Source organism: Telmatherina bonti (assembly GCF_933228915.1).
Source record: "Telmatherina bonti genome assembly, chromosome: 11".
Taxonomy (NCBI): Eukaryota; Metazoa; Chordata; class Actinopteri; order Atheriniformes; family Telmatherinidae; genus Telmatherina; species Telmatherina bonti.
In genome coordinates, this window is record NC_136629.1 from 10,674,187 (window position 1) to 10,699,116 (window position 24,930).

Sequence of the window (24,930 nt, forward strand, 5' to 3'; positions counted from 1 at the left end):
AGCATTATTACACCAGCACTTAAGGAAAATATCAGGGCTTCACGTCGTTTTAAAGGCTCAACATCAGGGAATCAATAACCAATCAGAGGACGACCGGATCATGATGCTGCAGAGATGATAGCAGTTCAGTGCTCTCAGTGCCTGACAGGACGAGGAACACTGTACAGGGACAACAACATGAAGAAAACCGCTTTCAGCATCACCCATGAACAGCAAAGTCACCTGGATAACAGCCAGCTAGACCAGTCTTCCCTAAACTAGGGGTTCATGACCCCACAGGGCGTCCAAGATCATTTTAAGGGGAGTTGCCAGATCATTGTAAAAAAAAAATATTTTAATTAAATTTGGGATTTTTATTAGGGCTGTTTATAAGAAAAATCAGTATAAGAGATTCTGGAAAAATTGTTTGAGCATGCTATATTTTCCAAAAAAAGGAAAAAAAATATCAGAAGTCCAAACTCATTTCTTTAAACTTGCCCCAGAGGACACGCCCCCTAATCACAGAAGACACGCCCCCAATAACAAAAGTGCACAATGCTTGTTCCGAGGGTTCACCGTAAGTTACTGTAGTATGCTAGCTAATGCAGCTAGCCAAGCTCCAGCTGTTGCATCGCTGCCTTTACAAGTGCTGCTTCAAGCCTCAGAGTGCACAGTTTGTGCACGAAGAGGGACGTGCGCAGAGGGTTTGAGGGGGAAGGACAGATGGCAGTCGAGTTTGTTTGAAACACCACCATTCATTCTGACTGAAAGGCCTGCTAAAACAACTGGATCATGTTTTTCAGCCCTGTATGTTCCACAGGTAAGTCATTTCTTTATTTTGTGTCAAAGCTTTAAATTAATTAGCTGCTCTCAGGATGTGAAAAGGATTTTAAGCAATACAGTAAAACATTTTCCTGAAAACATCTATCCTGCCTTTATCTGTACCTGTGGAATTAATGCAAAAAATTCATTCATTATCAGGGAGAGAGAAGCTGATTTTGGGCATGTAGATGCCTTGCCACAGCTGTGAACATAACCCACTAAAAACCGCTTTATCCTTCTGATTGATGAGGATTCTGAGAGTTTTCCAGCCTTTACATTTAAAGGATGGCTGCAGGATGACCCACCTGATACATAACCCAATATCCCCCCGACATTCGCGAAGGTTCTACGTTCTACCATACATGTGGGTTAGACTGCAGCTTGGTCTCTCAACCAAGCATCTTCCCAGACCCCCTCTCACCTTCTGATTGGTTAGCAATGTGATTGAAAGCTGCATTCCTCTCATACTGCTGGTAGATGAACACAACCTGATCCTGAAGTGATGATGGCCTATATCAGCGCACACGTCAACAAGTTATTAAATAACCTTTTTATTTTATTTTCCACCACAAACAGTCTGCGAGCCACAAATCCAGCGTGGTACTAGCATACTTCAAGCCCTGTTTGTGACGTTTCCACCTAGTTCTGATCTGATCACATCTGAATGTGGAGCTGAAATGGAGACTCATCAGACCTGGCAACATTTACCTTAGATGACAGGAGTGGTGCTCAACGTGCCAGTTTGACTGACTGGAGTTACTGCCAGATGATTGGCTAGTTAGATATTTTTGTAATCAGGAAGTTATAAGATTGTTGCTGAGTATATACTGTATACAGTAGTATTAAATTCTCAACCTATCAAACCTAATTTAGGTTTCATTGTTGAATCCTTTAAACATCAAGTAAAAAAAAGTCTGGCGACTGCAAGTTTCTGTGGTATTCACCACCATCTGCCCACCTGGCTGTCCACATCAGGTTTCTCATGTTCCACTCAGATATCTGAGAGGATTTATTTTTACAAGGAGGACAGCAACTACAAAACAATCATCTTCCTGAAAATAACCACTATAAAGAAGATATTTACAGATCTAAAGAGAAACCTCAGTCTACCTGCAGTCGACATGTTATCAACTCTTTCTCCAGCCAGGAGCTTTTTCTGGTCTAAGTTTGCAGATTAATCTCAAGATCACTTTATTCCTTTTCTTTTTAATTTCCTGTGCTATCAAATTCCTCTATCACGCAAACTCATCAGCTGGAATCAACTCCCAAATATTTGAGAAGATTGTCACTGGATCATCGCAGAGAGGTATCCGGGGATGATGGGACGCTTCTGGAGCCGGGAGCGTCTCCAAACAAGGTCATGGTTTTGGAGGAAAATGTGTCTGAGAAGTAATTTCTGGCTAAAGTTTCACATAAATAACTGAGAAAATGCACTCGACTCTGCTCTCATGTCCTACGTGAGATAATAAACATCGTGGCTCAGGACGTCCTCTCACGCTCACCTGAAGCAGGACGGCTTCGGCTTGCCTAACACGAGTTTTTCTTTTCACATTCAGCTCAAAAGAGAAATTTAGAAAACAAAAATGTTTTACATTTAGCTAAAATAACATGCAATTAAATTTTGCACATAAGATGACAGTAATCCGACAACTGAATAGGTGGATTCTCTCCAGGTCTAGCCTAATTAAAAATGGCACAACTCTGGTGTTCTGCAGCAGGAAGCTGTTTGAGGGGGGACAGTTTTCACCACTACACCTGTAAACCTGCAGGAGGAAGCCGTTTGAGGGGGGACTGTTTTAGCTGCTACACCAGTACACTTGCAGCAGGAAGTGGTTTTAGGGGGACTGTATTCACTGCTACACCAGTAAAACTGCAGCAGGAAGCCGATTGAGGGGGGGACTGTTTTCACCGCGGCACCAGTAAACCTGCAGCAGGAAGCCATTTGAGGGTGGACTGTTTTCACTGCTACACCAGTAAACCTGCAGCAGGAAGCTGTTTGAGGGGGGACTATTTTCTCTGCTACACCAGTAAACCTGCAGCAGGAAGCCGTTTGAGGGGGGGGACTGTTTTCACTGCTACACCAGTAAAACTGCAGCAGGAAGCCGTTTGAGGGGGGACTGTTTTCACTGCTACACCAGTAAACCTGCAGCAGGAAGCTGTTTGAGGGGGGACTATTTTCTCTGCTACACCAGTAAACCTGCAGCAGGAAGCCGTTTGAGGGGGGGGACTGTTTTCACTGCTACACCAGTAAACCTGCAGCAGGAAGCTGTTTGAGGGGGGACTATTTTCTCTGCTACACCAGTAAACCTGCAGCAGGAAGCCATTTGAGGGGGGACTGTTTTCACTGCTACACCAGTAAACCTGCAGCAGGAAGCTGTTTGAGGGGGGACTATTTTCTCTGCTACACCAGTAAACCTGCAGCAGGAAGCCGTTTGAGGGGGGGGACTGTTTTCACTGCTACACCAGTAAAACTGCAGCAGGAAGCCGTTTGAGGGGGGACTGTTTTCACTGCTACACCAGTAAACCTGCAGCAGGAAGCTGTTTGAGGGGGGACTATTTTCTCTGCTACACCAGTAAACCTGCAGCAGGAAGCCGTTTGAGGGGGGGGACTGTTTTCACTGCTACACCAGTAAACCTGCAGCAGGAAGCCGTTTGAGGGGGGGGACTGTTTTCACTGCTACACCAGTAAAACTGCAGCAGGAAGCCGTTTGAGGGGGGACTGTTTTCACTGCTTCACCAGTAAAACTGCAGCAGGAAGCCGTTTGAGGGGGGACTGTTTTCACTGCTACACCAGTAAAACTGCAGCAGGAAGCCGTTTGAGGGGGGACTGTTTTCACTGCGACACCAGTAAACCTGCAGGAGGAAGCCGTTTGAGGGGGAACTGTTTTCACCGCGGCACCAGTAAACCTGGAGCAGGAAGCCGTTTGAGGGGGGACTGTTTTCTCTGCTACACCAGTAAACCTGCAGCAGGAAGCGGTTTTAGGGGGACTGTTTTCACTGTGACACCAGTAAACCTGGAGCAGGAAGCTGTTTGAGGGGGGACTGTTTTCTCTGCTACACCAGTAAACCTGCAGCAGGAAGCGGTTTTAGGGGGACTGTTTTCACTGTGACACCAGTAAACCTGCAGCAGGAAGCCGTTTGAAGGGGGACTGTTTTCTCTGCTACACCAGTAAACCTGCAGCAGGAAGCGGTTTTAGGGGGACTGTTTTCACTGTGACACCAGTAAACCTGCAGCAGGAAGCCGTTTGAAGGGGGACTGTTTTCTCTGCTACACCAGGAAACCTGCAGCAAGCAGTTAAAAACAGATTTTCTGATGGCAAAAACTCTAAAAACATAGTCATGAAAATAAACTATTAAAAAAGTTAGTTTGCTGCATCAAATGTTGGTGCTTGAGCTCCGAAGGCTAATAAAACTAAATCTGGTGGCACAGATTTACTTCCATAGACCACGGCTTCTTTAAGGGGGGATTGCAAATTTCCCCACAGATTTGGTAAACATGCACTTTCTATACAGGATGGTACAGTCTAGAACAGTGGTTCCCAAACTTTTTATGCTCAAGGCACACCAGGTGACAATACAGGTGCCCCTGTATTATTAATTAAATGCTAGCTAGGCAGTGATATGGTCGATTAAAAAACATTCGCCTATTATCATAAAAATAATTGCAATGAATTGTTGTTAACAGTATCACAGAGCGCACCTGCACTTGACTCACGGCACACCATTAGGGAACCACTGGTCGAGAACACACTACTTCTCACACCAAGAGAATGTCCCACATTTCCAGCTTTCAAACTCAAACTAAAACCAAACCAGTCCTCGGATCATTTTTAACATGTAAATATTTCAAATCTTAATGTTGTAATTTATGCATTCTACTTTTATTGTACAAACATTTTCTTGTTTTACTGTATGGGGACTACAGATGTATATGAACTTGTTAGCTATAATTCTGCATTTTTACAGCTGTGGCTTACAGAGCTTCATTATTATGCAACGTCCCAATCAAACTGACTAAAAGAATTAATCAATAAATAAGATTTTATCCTGTCTGTACTCTGAGAACTCTCCAGCAAGCAAAAGTTAGTTTGTCCTACCTCCTTCAGTCTTTCCTTCCCTCTGATAATGTCACTGATGAACGATCCACAGTGCACGTTCATAGTGTGTTCACATCTGCCTGATAGCGAGTGATGCAGTGCGTAAATGGAAAATCTGCACCGTCACTAGAAGGAATAGTTGTGTAGTGGTTTCTCAGGGCGCTGGTGCACAGCAACATCCTCAGAAATAAACACAAGAGATGTCACTATGCCATCAAACGAGTCCGGACCACCGTTTTAATGTTGGAAAGTTACGCAGTGTGTCTTTACGAGACAGAATGACTTTAGACTGGATCGGTGAAGCAGTAAAACCTTGTTTCTTCCAGCTCAGACAGCTGGCTTAACTGGAAACAAAATTCTATTAAAGGATGACTTTAGAACAGTAATCCACAGATTCATTACAAGTCGGTTAGATTTGTGCAATTCTTCATATGTAGGTACTGATCAGGCCTCTCTGTCCCATCTGCAAAATGCTGCTGCGACGTGGAAAAACAAGAACATTACTCCAGTTTCATCCTCACTATGGTGGCGGGTCTCGCCCTGGCCTACCTCTCTGTGTTGCTGGACGTCCACTCCCCCTTCCCAGTCACTCAGCTGACCAGCTGCTCCGATGTCCTCCCAAGCTGAACAATTTGCTGCCAGTCCATATGTCTATTCTATTCTATTCTACAGTCGTTTAGCAGACGCTTTTATCCAAAGGGACTTACATATGAGTGAGAACAACACAAGCAGGAAACCAAACAGTAGAGGACATCATAGGAAGGTTCTTGTGGACTGTCCAGTTGGACGCAGGTCCTTCCATGAAGTGCTACAGGCTTTTTTTTTTGTTGTTGTTGTTGTTTACTCCCTTCCCACCCAATAATATCACCAATGTTATAATAGAAAGAATTAATACCATGAAGTTTGTTGCAAAGAACTGGGCTAAGTTCTCCAACTTTCCAACATTAGAAGGACTTCTTCTTCTGCTGTTTTTACATATGTTCTAAAGACCCATATTAGTTTGTTTTTGAGCCAGTGTGAGCTGTTGATTTTATTTTGCTTTTATGCTTTTCTGTCTTGTACTTTTATTCATTTTTGTCCAGTTTGCATTTTCAGAGGCTTTAAACATTTTATTTCAATGATCAGCCCTTTGGCGAGTGGCTGCTGCAGTTCTGAAGGCGTTTTATAAATAAAGTTGGCTCCTTTACCAGGCTTCACTATCAAGAAGGTGAAATTTATTCTGCAAGATGAAAAACTACCAAGCCAAAGACAAACAATAGTAAAATAAGTGGGTCTTTCCTGGCTTGGTTCACTGCCCCAGAGAAAGTTGCAAGACCCCAGCTTGGCATTGGAGTGGTTCGATGGTAGGGAAGACGAAAAAGCAGATTTCCCAACAACCAGCAGCAGAGGCAAAAATCCAGTTGATGCTCAAACAATTCTGTGGAATGAATCTGATGTTGAGTCAAGTTGTTATGACTGCAGTTGTTTTGTTGGTTGTGTGGGGTTTTTTTTTTTTTCTTAAATACTCTGGATAGGTGTGCGCCTCCCGACACCGGCACTGGACCGCCTGAGGAGACGGGTCGGGACGGGATCGGCTGTCCACTGTTTAAAAAGAGGGAGTGGTCCTGGTTGGAGGGCTCAGAGGGACGGAGCGTACCGTCCTTCGCGTTGCGTCAGGCTGGCAGAGAGTGTGAACGTTTGTGAAATGTTTTTGAAAACAGTTGTCAATAGCTGTGAGCTTCCTGTTTGGGTTTGAGTTTTCTCCTGTTTCTGCTAGATGGGGAGGTAAGCACCTGTCTTTTGTTTTCACGTTTATTTGTTGCGAAGATAAGTTTAAACTCAGAGCATAGGATTTGTTTTGTTTGTTATTTTGGCGTTTGCTCAAGCTGAGATTAATTTACACATTTTTAACTCTGACTTGTTTCCAGATCAAATCTTAGATCTTTATTTCACTTTTTATTTCAAGGATGGCATTTCCCTGTTGCGTTCAGGAACCCCTAGACTGGGCGTAACACAAGTCCACTGACACTTTAACTCAGTCAGTTCAGACAAGGAACTTCAGAAATCCCGATACTTGTGGAATCTGTCATTGTGGCCCATAAATACGTGAGAATGACTGATATTAGTTCGACTAAGTTCTGTCTAACAGTACCCAACGGAGTTCATACAAACGCTTAGCAAAGCAAAGCAGAGGCCAGTGTATTCTAGCCGGATCTCTGAGGACAACACTGTTGGAAAACGAATCATTTAATTCAGAGGAATGGAGAAAAAATGACTTACGGATGTGAAGGCCAGAAGTTCTTCCTCTGTTAGTTTGTGAACAGGATTGTTTTTCTGAAAGTCGGTGCTGCAAAACACAACAGTTCAAGTCAGAATAAAGTATGTATGAGTAAAATGTATAAGTAAAATTATAGGGAATTAAACTGACAAAAAAAACAAAAAACGAACTAGAAGAAAACTAGGAATCTCCTTAAGATTTGAACATTTCTTGAGACATTTAGGAGAAAAAAAATGACACTTGAAGCTTCAACGCAATCTTTGACGCTGCAGGATCCTGTCATCTTCCGGCTGGTGACATGGTGTCCCACGTCTTCACAGACTGAGAGAACAGAACTTCTGTAAGGTCATAACCACTCGATGGCTCTTTTTAGGCCAAACAGCAACATTTATTTTGTGTTCAAAGACTACTTCTTGTTAAAGTTATCCTAGTTCCCTCCGTCCTGAGGTCTGGGATTTACTTGCTGCAAAGTTCGGCTACGTCTGTGTGTAAACTTGCTGCAAACTACGCAAGCATGTGTTAAGTCTGGGCGATTAATCGGATTTTAATCTCAACTACGATCTGGGTTTTCAACCATCATAAAAACAAAAGGGTGTGATTATTTTTCTCTCTGCAGTTTCCTCTCCTGCTGTCTTCAGCTGCTAATCGAGCGTCTCTGGCGTTGCAGCGCTGTGCTGTAAACTCCTCCCACAGCCGCTTTGCTTTCATTCAGACACTGTTGCCAACTTGGCGACTTTCTCGCTAAATCTGGAGACTTTTTTTTGTTAAAAGCGACAAATCTAGCAGCTTTTACTGGAGTTATTAGAGACTTTTCTGGTGTTTTGGCGACTGACTTGAAGGCACATATTGTTCTGCAGTTACTGTAAGGAAGGAGCAGCGGGAGCCTCTCCCGTCCTAAAGCCCTCCCAGGCGGCCAGTCTCAGTCGGCTCCGGCTGCAGGTCCATGTAGAATAACTGCAGTAGGTTGTGGAAGTTCACCTAAACATAGTTTATACCATTGTCAGTGACAACTGGCTGCATTATTTTAGCTCGGTGGGCGGTTCCTACCGTCACCATCTTGGCAGGGTCACGTGTGTCGTCTCTCCCGGAAAATACAAACATGACAAAAGAGGTGGAGCTGAGAGGGGGGTTGTGAGTGTCATGGCGGATGATTGACATCGAGCGAACTCCAAGCTTTCTGTAGCTAAGAGCTAACCGAGCTAACCCGGAGATAACGGGACCTAACCAGCTAACGGAGGTAAGCGGGTTAAAGCTAAGTCATGTTAACCGGCTAAAAACCACGGTTGTTCTACGTTCTTCTGACTTGAAGTGGGAAACCTGTCAATCAAAAGGACACGCCCCTAAATATGCAGGATTTTGAGGGTAAATTACTTTTAAACAGGCGAGTTAGAAAAAAATTCACTCGTCCCACAGTTGTCATGAAGGTAAACCTGACCTATTAAACCTTTTAAAACCAGGCTGTAAACATGTTTATTTCTGCTGTGAAGTTGGTCTTTTTAACATGGGAGTCTATGGGGATTCGCTCTGTTTTGCAGCCCCTAGTGGATGAAGGGAGAACTGCAGTTTTATGCACTTCCACATAGGCTTCACTTTTAACCTTCGAAGGCTCTGTCCATCTTTCATATACAGTCTATGTTTATGACAAACGTGCACAACACCGCTGGCATGATGCAACAAAATCATCACAAGGATATTTAATTATCATGGATGTCATCCTGTTGTCATGGAAACAGACAAGATGATGAACAGTAACAATTCATGGAATAAAATCCAGCTGGGACCATGCAGTCATCTTTTTTCCTTTTCTTTTTTTTCCAAATTAAATTATTGGGCTGCAGGCTAGCTGCTAGCTGGCGGACCTCTGCTAGCTGAAGTTTAACTGACTGAAACGTTACAGCTAAACAGTGGTATGAAAAACTACAACCAAGTTTTCATGGATAACAGTAATTTCTCTCATCTCCAAAGGATAACTTGGGCAGTACTGCAGATCTCTTTGTTGCAGCCATCTAGGTGGCACCCGAGAGCAAGGCATCTCTATGAGATGTCACACCAGATTATTGACTCCATTTTGTTCCTTTGAGAACATTTCATTTCAGTTATTAAATCAGGGTGAACTTTTAAAAGTACCCTGCCTAGAAACAAGATGCGAGAGCTGCCAAACACTCAGCATGTCAACAGGAGAGCATAGAAAACCAGACAAGGTCGCATTCCCAGAGTCCAAAAGACCATGAAGGACACAAGCCTCTGATCGTCCAACCAGGAACTGATAAAGCCTGCAGGTGAAACCTAATGGAAGGTAAGCACATCCTAAGATGTGTTGTCTCAATCCCAGAGGCACTGACAATCAATCCTCAAGTCTGGTCAAACTAACGATCCCCAAACACGTAACAAGAATTATTCTCCTTTTATGAATTATCTGTATGTTAGCATCTGCTTCTAACACTAAAATCTGCATCATCAGGGTGTTGACAAGTGAGTACGTCGGATACACAAAGGAGGACAGCTTGTATTTTTTTCAAGGTTTCATGGATTTAAAATAAAAATGACAAAAACTCTGACATGTTGCCTTTCTGAAGGACTCTGGAGATATAATATACCCGTGTCTGACATCGCCTTGGAGCAACATGCAGGTGTGCAGATCCACCTTTAATTCAAACAGGCCTGCTGCTCATCAATCACCTCCCAGCAATCTCACTGCCTGCTCCATTGCCCTTCACTTGACCCATCCCGCCCCAGCAGAAGCATCAGCAGAGGCACGGAAATTAATCACAGACTCGCTGTGACGCAAAGCGCTTTTGTATTACTCTTGGTGTCTGCTGGTCCCCCCGTTTCCTGGATAAAATCACCACTATGAATAAAAATCTACATTTACAGCCACTGAACAGTTATTCTACGACTGGAGGAGTTGTGTACGGAGACGTTTCTGACTGAGACAAATGGTTGTAATTGTACATAACTTGTACATGGCATCCCTGCACTGATTAGGACAGAAAAAACCTTGAACTGATCTCAGCAGCTCAAAACTAAACAGAATTCATGAGTTTTAGTTACTTTCCAGCAGTAACATGGCATCTTGGTGAGAAGCAGGTAGATGCTTCGTCACGTTAAAGTATTCAAAACAAACAACCTACACAGTCCCACAACATCACATAACGACACATAGGAGAAAAAAAAAAAGAAAATATAAAAAAAAAAAAAAAAAAAAAAAAAAAAAAGGGTGGGGGGGGGGGGGGGGATTGAGTGCATACTCATATTTGACGCTAAAGTATTTAGCTGAGAACCCTATATCAGAAGGCCAGGTGGTAAGCATGTCATGCCTTTTTACATACATATATTTACAATCCTTACATAATCCTATACATACATATACCTGCACACATATACATACACACACCAACTCCATTTACATCTGTATACAAAATATATACACACATACCCACGTTTATGTATGTGTACCTACCAAGCGGCAACCTCCGGCGGTTAAAAGTGAAGCCTATGTGGAAGTGCATAAAACTGCAGTTCCCTCCTTCATCCACTAGGGGCTCCATAGACTCCCATGTTAAAAAGACCAACTTCACGGCAGAAATAAACATGTTTACAGCAGAAATAAACATGTTTACAGTCTGGTTCAAAAATCTATTTTCGGTTTAATAGGTCAGGTTTACCTTCATGACAACTGTGGCGGGAGTGAATTTTTTTTCTAACTCGCCCAATTGAAAGTAATTTAATCTCGAAGTTCGGCAAATTTAGGGGCGTGTCCTTTTGATTGACAGGTACCTGATCTCCCGCTTCAATTAAGAAGAACGTAGAACAACCGCGGTTTTCAGCTGGTTAACAACGTGACTTAGCTTTAGCCCGCTTACCTCCGTTAGCTGGTTAGCTCCCGTTATCCCGGGGTTAGCTCGGTTAGCTTTTAGCTACAGAAAGCTCGGAGTTCGCTCGATGTCAATCATCCGCCATGACGCTCACGGCCCCCCTCTCAGCTCCACCTCTTTGCCCATATTTGCATTTTCCGGGCTAAATGACGCACATGACGCTGCCAAGATGGCGATGGTAGGAACCACCCACCGAGCTTCAATCAAACCTATGGGTGACATTACGGAGGCTCCGTCCATCTCTTTATATACAGTCTATGGTACCAACCCATGCAAAACTCTTATTTTAGCTAATTAGCAATTTATATACTACATGTCAGAAGCCCGGACACACATTCCCTCCATGTGCAATGGGAAACTGAATTACTTACTTGACATCAAACCCTCATTTGTGATCCCATCTGTCCCCATACCAGCTTCCAAATAGTTTCAGTTTCAATAGAGTTGATTTTAGTATCATTTAGCATATCCGTTGTTCTTTCCATGTTTATAAGATTTAGAAATTCAGATAACCATGTTTCCATGGAGAAGCATTTTGGCTTGTGAATTTTCCTGTTTAGTAAAATTATTCTTTTGGCAGCCAAAACTGCTAAGCCCACTGTTTTCTTCTCTAGTCTTGGTTTAAACTTCACTTTACCCTAATTTCTGAAGATGGCTTTCCAGGCTTGGTTTTAGAAGATGACTGCAGGACGCCACAACTGATTTAACAACTTTGTTTTGTTAGCAAGTTGCATGAATCAGCTGTTACGGTTCAGACATGGGGATTTATTGGGCAATTAAAAATCAAATGAAGTAACTGTAATATCCCTGCCAGTGGTTATAGTTCTGTATCAGTTTGTTGTGGTGTTCCTCATGGGGCCGTTTTGGGTCCGACCCTGTTCCCATTATACATGTAAGGGATAATGTCCGACGAGGTGCCCATCATCAGAAACCAGTGGAGGCAACAGTCCTCTGCTCTGCGTCGGATGGTTGCTTCTGTGAAGTCCATTTATTTCTGATAATGGACACTTCAAAGAGCATTATCCTGCTTATATCACTGTCACTTATAATTATTTAATCAATGATTAATAAGTTAATGTTGGGTTTTAGAGTTAAAGTTTCCGTGCTGTTCTTGTGAAGCCTGTGTTTCTGTTCTGCAGCCTTGTTTGATTGTTGGTTCGGAGTTGTTCCAAATCCTCCACAAACCATGACCATCATGTTTCCAAAGCAAAATAGACCCTGCATTGCTTCCTCTTTATATATGCTACAGAAACACACACAAATGGGATTTTTACTCATTAATAAAGCTTCCGTATGCAAGTCAGCAGCAAGCCAACACGCACTCAAACCAGCACTTTTATATGCAGTTCCAGCTTTTGAAACAACAGTTCAAATAGCTGCTTCAGATATTCTGCTGCTGAATAAATCTTAAAAACGGAGACACAGCTGATGTTTTTATTTAGGAAATCTGACGCATGATATAGTCTGTAAACTTGGTCAACATGCAACTTTTTCACATGGTCTGCTGTTTAAAAAGCAAAGTAAAATAAGTCAATACTGAGGAATCGCGATTTAAATCGAATCGGCCTCAAGGAAACAAAAAAACACCAAAATCATGAAAAATTGAACCATGAGAAAAGCATATCATCTCAGCCTGACTGGATATTGACTAGAAAGATAAAGAACAATGTGTCTGACATAATCCAGACTAATATCTACACTCTCAGCCAGACAAACATTCAGGCGGTTAGAAGACAACATCTGGTGGGTGAACTCAGCTAGATTCATGCATGCAGCAGAACGTTGCTTCAGACACACTGAGGAGAAAATCTCCATGGATGTTTCATAAACTCATCTATCAACTTAGTGCTGCAGAAACCGTCACGACTTACCAGACGCCGAGGATGAGGGCCTGCTCCTCAGCACTCAGGTCCGGCAGCTTGTACTGATCTGGTTCTGCTAAACTGATCTCATCCAGCACTGTGTCGTCGTCCAGATGGTAGTCCTGCAAACACAGAAACACGCTAAGAGCCCCAAACGTAAACCGATCCAGCAGGCATGAGCTTTAACTCTGCAGACGTCTCGCTTGCAGCGACGCGCTTTTAGAGATTAATGACAGCTGTGAGACTTTAAACACAAATCCCTCCAAGGTGATGCTCAGCAGGTAAACATGTTTATTGTTGAAATGCTGGAAAAGCAACTTAATATCAGTCCAACTACGTACGTAGACAACCATTTAGAAAGGCAGAGATTCTACCTACATTCACAATGAACTAAAATCATTATCCCACAGCTGTTTAACCCTAAAACTTTACACATTTGTTTTTATTTAAACATTTATTTAAACAGAAGACGAACCTCTTTAATGCTCCTTTCAGGACACTGAAAGGCTTAAGAGGTTAAAATGATGTAAAATGAATGAATCAACAGATAAAACAGCATGAAGGTCGACCAGAACAAGAAAACAGAAGTTATTAAGGCCAAAATTGATGAGTAAATTGCTCCAACATGACACGGCTGGGAATTTGCGCTGCACAAATAAAGTTGAACTGAACTGAATTATTTTCAGCAGTTTGTAGAAAAAACCAGATCAACCATGAGGCAGGCTTTTCTCATCAGCACATCATTCTTCCATTTCTTTCAGGAGAACGTATCAGCATTGAAACAAACACAAAAGAAACTTCATCTTCATTTTCTGCTGCTTATCCGGGGTCGGGTCGCGGGGGCAGCAGCCTAAGCAGGGAAGCCCAGACTTCCCTCTCCCCAGCCACATTTGCCAACTCTGCGGGGGGGATCCCGAGGCATTCCCAGGCCAGCCGAGAGATATAATCCCTCCAGCGTGTCCTGGGTCTTCCCCGGGGTCTCCTCCCAGAGGGACATGCCTGGAACACCTCACCAGGGAGGTCCAGGAGGCATCCTGACCAGATGCCTGAGCCACCTCAACTGGTTCCTCTCGATGCGGAGGAGCAGCGGCTCTACTCTGATCTCCTCCCGGATGACCGAGCTCCTCACCCTATCTCTAAGGGAGAGCCCGGCCACCCTGCGGAGGAAACTCATTTCAGCCACCTGTATACGAGATCTCGTTCTTTCGGTCACGACCCACAGCTCATGACCATAGGTGAGGGTAGGAACGTAGATCGACTGGTAAATCGAGAGCTTCGCCTTCTGGCTCAGCTCCTTCTTCACCATGACAGACCGGCGCAGAGTCCGCATTACTGCAGACGCCGCACCGATCCATCTGTCGATCTCGCGCTCCATCCTTCCCTCACCCGTGAACAAGACCCCGAGATATTTAAACTCCTCCACTTGAGGCAGGACCTGACTCCCGACCCGGAGAGGGCAATCCACCCTATTCCGGCTGAGGACCATGGTCTCAGATTTGGAGGTGCTGATTGCCATCCCAGCCGCTTCACACTCGGCCGCAAATCGCTCAAGCGAGAGCTGGAGATCACGACCAGATGAAGCCAACAGGACCACGTCATTTGCAAAAAGCAGGGACCCAATCCTGCATGCTGCCGATGCGACGCATGCTGCCGATGCGACGCTGCTGCCGATGCGACGCATGCTGCCGATGCGACGCTGCTGCCGATGCGACGCTGCTGCCGATGCGACGCATGCTGCCGATGCGACGCTGCTGCCGATGCGACGCTGCTGCCGATGCGACGCATGCTGCCGATGCGACGCATGCTGCCGATGCGACGCTGCTGCCGATGCGACGCTGCTGCCGATGCGACGCTGCTGCCGATGCGACGCATGCTGCCGATGCGACGCTGCTGCCGATGCGACGCATGCTGCCGATGCGACGCTGCTGCCGATGCGACGCTGCTGCCGATGCGACGCATGCTGCCGATGCGACGCATGCTGCCGATGCGACGCTGCTGCCGATGCGACGTTGCTGCCGATGCGACGTTGCTGCCGATGCGACGCCGCCGCCGATGCGACGCCGCCGATGCTGTTTGTCAGGAGTTCTCACCTTGGGGAGGCTAGCTTGTGGTGTGGGGGTGGGACTGGCTTCTCTGAGACACTGATCCGGATCTTCCTGCTTCCTTTTGACCTCGAGGATGAGCTGCGCCAGGTAGTTCTGCTGGAACCGGGTTCGTTTGCCCAGAGCCCCTAAGACGGATCAGATGCGATTAACAGCTGAGTCAGTGTGACGAAGTATCGATCAGCTCATCGTGGTCCAACACGTACCGGTCATGTTGATGCTCAGTCCAGACAGCTCCCTGGCCTTGGTGATGTGCTCCTTTGCTGCCTGGTACTCGTAGTAGGTGAGACTGATGTACGCACACTCCAGGTGGAACTGGATGGCCAGGTTCTTCTGCTCCGACAGCACAGACCCACATTTCAGCACTGTGAACGAACCAGGAGAAATAAACACCAAAAACGTGGGTAAAAACATCTCCAACTTGGATTCGCTGCATGTCAAAAGGTCAAGGACAGGAAAAGAGGTTTTCAGGTTTTTTGATCTGGAACAGAAGACTGTCTGGACTGCAGGCAGGTCGGCCTGGTAGTCAGACTTTTCCTATGCAGAATGCATCCTGGCATCGTCTTACTGAAACAAGCAGGGACATCTAAAAGACGACTGGATGGGAGGACAACACGTCCATTATTTCCAAAAGCAATCTGAGATGTGGACTCATGGGAATACAACCGTGCTGCTTATGTGCAGAGATTCCTCCAGATTTCTTCTTACGATATTATGGGCTATAGACGATCAAATCCCTACATTCCTGCTAGTTTACAAACTGTTTGTTTGCTCATGCAGCTGTTCATATAGTGGTGAACCTCGTCCCATCTTTTTTTGTTTACAACTGAACCAGGATAATCCTTTTATACCCAATTATGACACCCACCTGTTTCCAATGAACCTGTTCACCTGTGGAACGATCCAAACAAGCATTCCTCAACTTTCCCAGCCTTTTGTTGCCCCTGCTCCAGCTTTTATGGAACATGTTGCAGCTTTCACGTTTAAAATAAGGGAATATGGAATTTAAAAAAAACTTAAGTTAATCAGATTAAACATTAAATATCATTCATGTCTTTAAAGTTCAAGTCGGTTGAAAACGGAATAAAAAGGATTTACAAATCGTTGTAGAGGGTGTTAAAGTCTCTTTAATTTCACAAATTTATTTAAAAAAAAGCAACAGATAATTTTCTGGAAATAATTGAGGATGAACAGATATCTTTTGGTCCCATTTTATACACCTCCCCCTTGTCTGTTTCCGTCACTCGTCCGCTCCTCCCTTTATGCACAAAATGAGGGATGAGAGGGTGAAAGTCTTCCATATTTATTCCTGTAGTTTTGATGATTGTGTGTATCTAAATTTGTTTCTATGAACCACAACACACACGTTGCCTTTTCATGAGGAGCCGTCGTCTTAAGGTTTTATTAAACAGAAACTGTTTCTTTAAAAGGGATCCTGAAATAAACCAGTGAAATGTTATTTAGAACTTTAACCACTGCGTACACACATGTCCCACTTCTCATTGTAATAGTTTTATTTTAATTACAAAGAGACATTATAGACATCCGGTATTTTTATTTCATTCATGTTTTACGCAACGTTGCAGCTTCTTTGGAAATGAGGTAGTCTTTCCTGGTCTGACAGGGATGTTAATCCACCTTCTACTGGGGAACAGTAGGGGGGAGGTTAGATTAAATCATGAATAATGAACTGAAATCACACCAGGAAGAATGTTGGAGCCTAAATACAATTTTAATGAATATCAGCACTTTGTTTTCAATATATTTAAAATGCATGTCATTTAATTCTCATTTGAACCAAAGATAACTTGGTTATACTAGTTAAGGTCATATAAGAATGATGTGCAGCTTCAGAGAGGATGCTGTGGATCTACGTTGATTTGCATATTAGATTGACTTGGCATGAAGACAGGCAGAGACAGTGTGAAGGAGAGCAGCACAGCTTTTTTGACCTCTCATTCTCTCGTTTTATTTCTCCTCATTTTTTATCTTTATTTTTTTTTCTCCATACTTCAGAGAACTGCTGAACAAATTGTTTAAGTTTCAAGTAAAACTATTCAACTGAATCCCGTGGATACTGTGGAGTTTTGGTGTGGATTACGAGGGATTCGAGCGTCAAACCAAGGCTTTCTTTAGGAAACTACAAAGAAGTTTAATTTAAGTTACATTTTACGGTCCTTTTATCCTTTGAACCACATGACGCCTGGTTGTATTTCTGTTTGCAGCATCAAACATGTTCTGATCATGTTCTATGGCTTGAGATAAGAACCTATAAGTTTCCACAGTTGTGGGGCAGAAATGGTACATGTGATGATAGAGCAGTAAGAGTCCCAGCTGTGGACATGATTATGGGTCAACCATAACCTGAGTGCATGAAAAAAGACAAGAGAAGAAGAGAAACAACACAGATCTTCTTCTTGTGATTGTATTTATTTCTCTGTGGCTGAGCAGAGCGCACCAACGTGGACTGGATTAAGGACCCCCGAGCTTTCCCATGGAGAAGTTCCCAAACGCTGCTGCGGCTGAGATGTCTGCGCTGTTAAAGGGGTGAGAATCTCCCATCCCGTTGTGGAAATATGCAGCCAGACCTCAGAGACGCTGCTGCAACACTGCAAAGATCAGCATCTAGCAGAGCAGGGTGCCGCTGCACAGACTCTGCCTGAAGGCCAGAGGCTTTTACCTTACTCCATAAATAAAACAGGATTAGTGAGGAGGAGGAGGAGGAAGGCTGTGTCTTTCTGCTTCCTCTTCTCTGATGTGATTATTCATCGTGCTCCTGTCACAGAGACAAAGATCCTCCTCAGACTGATGGAGGTGTTTAATTCATGACCATGAGTCACACACTTTCATCTCCACTCAGCATTCATGAAGCGACGGCAGTTGATGATGATCACAGATGTCCACGCAGCGTGTCAGAAGACTCGCTGGTGACTGCGCTGCAGGAGCAGGCTGCAACCCAAACCAACCCCACCCCAACCCAACAAACCCACCCCAACCCAAACCAACCCAACCCCACCCCACCCCAACCCAAACCAACCCAACCCAACCCAACCCAACAAACCCAACCCAACCCCACCCCACCCCAACAAACCCAACCCCACCCCAACCCAACCCAACAAACCCAACCCCACCCCAACCCAACCAAACCAACCAAACAAACTCAACCCAACCAAACAAACCAAACAAACCCAACCCCACCCCAACCCAACCAAACCAACACAACCCAACCAAACAAACTCAACCCAACCTAACAAACCCAACCCAACCAAACAAACCCAACCCAACCAAACAAACCCAACCCCACCCCAACCCAACCCAACCAAACAAACCCAACCCCACCCCAACCCAACAAACCCAACCCCACCCCAACCCAACCAAACCAACCCAACCCAACCCAACCAAACAAACCCAACCCAACCAAACAAACCCAACCCAACCCAACCAAACAAACCCAACCCACAAAATGCGCTGGCTGCGATCCATATCTCTGATGTTTCTCTGCTCCAACATGTTGCGAGTTCTTCATCGCTTTAACCAGGTTTTAAATGGTATCACTGATCACAACCTTCAGGTTCTCCTGCCAGTTCTGTCTGCTGCCGGACCATCTGGACCACATGTTGTTCCTAACACACATATATATAATTTTTTTTTTTAAATTAATTTTTTACATGTTTTATTCCAGTTTTCCTTTAACATGAGGAAAGGTTGCTTCTACAAAACCATCATGAACGCGTCGGGATGACAAAGCTTTCTGTGTCAACAGTACAGGTCTGGTTCTACTCAGGGACTCGGACCCAGACCACCATCGAGTCCACTAGTCCACAAGACTAATCGCCTCTTAATGCATAATGAAGAAATGTTTGTTTGTTCAGTCCTTCTCATGCAGCTCTGCAGCTGTTTGTGTTGTTGAGACAGAGGTTGTGTCTGAACGTCCATGCGAGTCCCAAACCCCCCATTTAGGTCTCCACCAGTTAGCAGAGCATTTAGTGAATACATCCTGTTGGCGGTTCAGACACAAAGCTAGCTATTTTCTCCTTGTCACAGATCTTCTGGCTGTCACCATTGGCAACCACCACACATCTTTCCAAATCCATTCCAAACTCATGTGAAAAAGAATAGTATTTTTTATTTTTGCATTTTATTCTGTCTTCGCTGCAAATTTATTAAACAAATAAGCATCTAAAATGAATTAACTAGTTTTTTGGGGTTTTTTAATCTTTATTGACCCATTTAGTGACCATCGATGCTCACTACTTTTCAAGATGCATTGTTGGTCATTTTGAGTGCACCAGTTTTGTTCTCTCCGCACATTCAGAGACCCCTGCTATAAAAGTCACTATGTAGGGAATAGGTTGGACATTCGGACACAGTTAATGACAAATTTCCACTTTGGTGGACAGTATCTGTTTGATTCCATTTCATTCAGCTCTATGCCAGATTAAAATGACGTAACTTGGGAATTGCAGTCTGGCAAAGAGAAGCTCAAACAGAGTCATAACCGGTGAAAATCAATCATCTGTTTCATGTCATTAGAGTTTAGATTTTCCATCTTCAGACACCCCACCCCTCCATATTTTAAAGAAACATTTCTTCATTATCTTAATTCTCTGTGCTACATTACATATGAAAACATTTGGGGGAAACATAGAATATGTAAAAAGCACAAGAGCCGTGGCAGAGCGCAGACCTCTGCTAACCCTAGACGCATTTTAGATGCATATACACCCTCATGGTGTATCCACAATCAAAAAATGCTGCAGGCATTTGAAATAACAATATTATTAATAGTGAAATATTTATTAAAAACACATCCATTTATTAAAAACCCAATCCTTCTAATGTTTTGTTGCAACAGTAGCTAGCAGGACTAGTGTTATGTATGCAGACTGGAAATAAAGACTGGATACGCTGGCCAGAGCTGTTCTTCAACATTACTGAAGATTTTCAGTGTTTAAAATTAATATAACCAGCAGATCAATCCCCCCCAAAAACAAAAGTAATTAATTTTTTTTATCTCAACATAGAACTGGATTTACTGTCATGTTATTAGATTCAATGAGAGAGCTGTAACGTAGTTTTCCACGTTGCATAAAATTAACGTTGCACAATTCTCTTCATTTCTTGCCTTTTTAGTTTAGATTTTACTTGAAATTTTATCTATTTATTTAATCATGTATCTATTTATTTATTAATTGATTTCTATCTTCTGTATATCGTATTATCTAATTTGATGACATTTTATGTACTTTATGAACATTCATCTGCAGACACATCATGGTGTCTGCGGCTCTTTTACGTAGAAAAACCTCGTAAATGCATTAAAACAGCTGCTGTTACCGGAACATTTCCCCCCCGAGGTGAACTCGTACATGTACACACCTCGCTCTGTGCTGTGTTGGGCCAAGCTGAGCAGCGTTGGAGATCGGGCCTCCAGGATCTGCTGGTGAAGGTTGACGTAGCGAAGAGTCCACCAGGCCAGCAGCTGGAGGGGGAAAATCACCATAAATACAACTTCTGGAAATAATCTAATATAAACGACTGATCCAGTTTGAAAACATTATTAATAGTATCAAGATACATCGATGTGCCGTTTTACCATCATTCAGATCATCCTCATATGAAGTTTATTTTTCATGCCCAGATGAGACTATTATATAATTCGTATTCATAACAATAAAATACACATATGCTGAATATGTTTCAGCTGTAATTTGTTAAATATCAGTAAAAGTTAAAAATAAAGGGACAAAAACAAAATTTAATATGATTTAACGCTCCTTAATGCAGAGCCAGTCAAAAGTTTGTACACACTTAGTTAACTAACTAGTTAGTTAGTTAGTTTTGTTTGTATCAGTCACAATCAGTTTGTCCATTTCCAAAAAAACAATCAAGTAAAACAAAAAGAAAATAGGAAGAAGCAAAGCTTGTATGCCTAATAATGTTCACTTACTAGTAGAGTTACCTTAAATTATACAAATAACAAAAGCAGATGCACTTCCCCCACTTTTGACTGGTGGTGTACGCTACTTACTTTTTACTTCTTCCATTTTATGTCAGTCATTATTGTGCGACAAAGGCTTTATGTCCCTCTGCTGAAAACCTCCATAACAGGCAGGGTCTCTTCTAACCATTGCACTCATCGAGCGCAGAAACCCACCAGGAACCTGCCAGGAACCCGCCAGGAACCCACCAGGAACCCGCCAGGAACCCACCACCTCACCAGCACACCCTCCACTCAGATAAGCAGACTTACCGGAAGGTTTTCCATGGTAGTGGTGAGGATGACCCGAGCCAGCAGGAGGAGAAGGGGGCTGACGACCAGACTGTACACAGACTCCCCGTCCAGGAGGAGGCTGGACATGATTCCTTCATTTAAAGCTTTCTGAGAAAGAAAAGAGTTAAATAGGCTTAAAGATGAGTTCTACTAAATTCAAATAAAACTAAAACTTGAGAATGAAATCAAATAAAACCCAACAGCGCTGTGAAACGATGAAGGCGACATGTTGTGTAAAGCTCCGTAGAAACGAAGCATTGAGAGGGCAGAATGATAACGTCACTCTGCAACCAGTCATTTTACTTTGATGAGACTTATTGGAAATAACCTGCCATGTAATAAACTCTCATTGGCTGCTAGCGGTCCACGTTGCTGGGAAACAGATAAAATGTGGCTTCGCTCTCATGTCAGAGCCTGGAACGATGAAAACAGTTTGTTCAAACACGGTGCAAACTGTTGCATCCTCAACTGTTTTCTGGCTTCTATTCCTAACCCTTCGCAGTGACAGACTGAACCAGGTGTTGGAAACGGATGAGGCATCACACGGTCGCTGCACATCACCATGAGAATCTCCCGTTCCACCACATCATGATGAGAATCTCCCATTCCACCACATCACCATGAGAATCTCCCGTTCCACCTCATCACCATGAGAATCTCCCGTTCCACCTCATCACCATGAGAATCTCCCGTTCCACCACATCACCATGAGAATCTCCCGTTCCACCTCATCACGATGAGAATCTCCCGTTCCACCACATCACCATGAGAATCTCCCGTTCCACCTCATCACCATGAGAATCTCCCGTTCCACCTCATCATGATGAGACTCTCCCGTTCCACCTCATCACCATGAGAATCTCCCGTTCCACTTCATCATGATGAGACTCTCCCGTTCCACCTCATCATGATGAGAATCTCCCGTTCCACCTCATCACCATGAGAATCTCCCGTTCCACCTCATCACCATGAGAATCTCCCGTTCCACCTCATCATGATGAGACTCTCCCGTTCCACCTCATCATGATGAGAATCTCCCGTTCCACCTCATCACCATGAGAATCTCCCGTTCCACCTCATCACCATGAGAATCTCCCGTTCCACCTCATAGCGATGAGAATCTCCCGTTCCACCTCATAGCGATGAGAATCTCCCGTTCCACCTCATCACCATGAGAATCTCCCGTTCCACCTCATCACCATGAGAATCTCCCGTTCCACCTCATCACCATGAGAATCTCCCGTTCCACCTCATCACCATGAGAATCTCCCGTTCCACCTCATAGCGATGAGAATCTCCCGTTCCACCTCATGATGAGAATCTCCCGTTCCACCTCATCATGATGAGAATCTCCCGTTCCACCTCATGATGAGAATCTCCTGTTCCACCTCATCATGATGAGAATCTCCTGTTCCACCTCATCATGATGAGAATCTCCCGTTCCACCTCATCACCATGAGAATCTCCCGTTCCATCTCATCACGATGAGAATCTCCCGTTCCACCTCATCACCATGAGAATCTCCCGTTCCACCTCATCACCATGAGAATCTCCCGTTCCACTTCATCACCATGAGAATCTCCTGTTCCACCACATCATGATGAGAATCTCCCGTTCCACCACATCATGATGAGAATCTCCCATTCCACCTCATCACGATGAGAATCTACAGTTCCACCACATCATGATGAGAATCTCCCGTTCCACCTCATCATGATGAGACTCTCCCGTTCCACCTCATCATGATGAGAATCTCCCGTTCCACCTCATCATGATGAGAATCTCCCGTTCCACCTCATCACCATGAGAATCTCCCGTTCCACCTCATCATGATGAGAATCTCCCGTTCCACCTCATCACCATGAGAATCTCCCGTTCCACCTCATCACCATGAGAATCTCCTGTTCCACCTCATCACCATGAGAATCTCCTGTTCCACCTCATCCCAAAGCTTGTCTGCTGGATGTAGATCTGGTGACTGTGGAGCCGTTAGAGGACAGTGAACTCATCGTCATGGTGGAGATGATGTGAGCTTTGTGACATGGTGCATCATCCTGCTGGAAGTTTCCATCAGAAGATGCTCCACTGTGCTCAGAAAGGGATGGACATGGTCAGCAGCAACACTCAGGTAGGCTGTGCTGGTGAAACCATGTCATGCTGGTACTGAAAGGGTTAAAAAGTCTTGTTTCCACTACAGGATCTGGCTTGCAATAATCTGGTTTGGTAAACCCAAAAGGGTTTTGTTTCCGCGGCAACATACCCTTACCCTGTAGGTGTGGTTGGTGATAGATGCACCAGCTACGAAGCAGCGTGACGTCAGTGAGACGCGACACGTTCCTGGAGGAGGAACAGGACCCGGACAGAAAGCAGGGAACGGTGGACGTCCACATGTGGCTGAAACAGAAACCCCTAAAAATCCTAAAATCCAGGAACCTCTTCACTGGGGCTACTGGCACGGTCGCAGTCCAACAGTGTTCGCATTTCGTGTGCAGGAACGTCCAGCTCGTGTTCCAGCAGCCGATTGGTCATCAGTGCATCTGGTTCCTCAGACCTGGTCTGGCCGGGAGACGTCTGAGCAGCAAGCAAGTAGCCGGCAGAGTGTACGCAAACATCTGTGCACAACGGCTTCTTCTTGTGGTTCTAAATGTTTATCATGTGTTTCCATGGAAACTGGAACCAGGGACCATGAAGCCAGAGCAGCCTCAGCATCCACGCATACATCACTGATCTCCAGTAATCTATTCAGTTTCACACTTCTTATCGATTCCTGACCGACACTGAAGCTGCTGACTTAGTCAACGCCAACGACGGCGCTCATGCTGGAAACGTTTATTTATCCTCATCAGTTCTGGCTGCTGCTGATTCTACGTTCATGTCTCCAGAAGCAACGAGCCCAGGTGATGATGTCTGATGTTTGTCCTCCCTTTCACCTGCTTCACCTGCTTGGAAACCTGCTTCATCCCAACGCCTCCTCTGCGCGACAGCGCAGATAAATCACTGATGCCGAAGGAATTGCTTCGATGAAAGAAACGGCTTCTCCTCCGGCGTAATGTCCGGGCCGAATGCACCGCCGTGCGGCGCCGCCAGGAAGCAATAACCTGCAGCCGCTGTAATTAGGACCCAGGAGATGCTTCATTATGGGGCACTTCTCCTGCAGCGAGGTCGTCTTCAGCTCACCCTGCGTCTGGTCCCGTCTCTTCAGGAAAAACTCTGCGGTGGATCCAAACGGTTTCTGAGACGGAAATCATCCTCCATGATCCTGAACCTGATTTTCCTCGTCAGCTTCATGGATTCAGGCCTGTGCTCTAACTTCTGCATTGTGTGTGTTTCACACACACTTTGTTAACTGATGCTTTTCCTGTGTAACTGAGGACTTGCAGCACACACACACACACACACACACACACACACACACACACACACACACACACACACACACACACACACACACACACACACACACACACACACACGTAAATAAATTCACAATAAATTGCACAAACAAATTCTACCTGCAACCTGTCAAATCTAATACAGACGTGTTGGAAAAGGCTCTTACGCCTTTCAACTCATCAAACACGGGCAGGAATCACCTGGTACGCACAGAACAACTGCTAAAGTAGAAAATATTAATGTTTTCTGCATATTTTCTGCTGATTTAC

General features: G+C 44.4%; 1 protein-coding gene across 1 annotated transcript in view; it reads right to left on the reverse strand.

Moving 5' to 3' along the window:
- The window catches only part of ttc27 (tetratricopeptide repeat domain 27), an 87,385-nt gene that overhangs the window by 47,094 nt on the left and 15,361 nt on the right, over nucleotides 1–24,930 (reverse strand). Inside the window, exons 4-9 of the mRNA XM_079248405.1 lie at nucleotides 21,248–21,376; nucleotides 20,374–20,476; nucleotides 15,201–15,359; nucleotides 14,983–15,122; nucleotides 12,902–13,014; nucleotides 7,158–7,224 (exon numbers count right to left, since the gene is read on the reverse strand). Coding sequence (XP_079104531.1) covers nucleotides 7,158–7,224; nucleotides 12,902–13,014; nucleotides 14,983–15,122; nucleotides 15,201–15,359; nucleotides 20,374–20,476; nucleotides 21,248–21,376 — 711 coding nt within the window. The remainder of the gene's footprint in view (nucleotides 1–7,157; nucleotides 7,225–12,901; nucleotides 13,015–14,982; nucleotides 15,123–15,200; nucleotides 15,360–20,373; nucleotides 20,477–21,247; nucleotides 21,377–24,930) is intronic.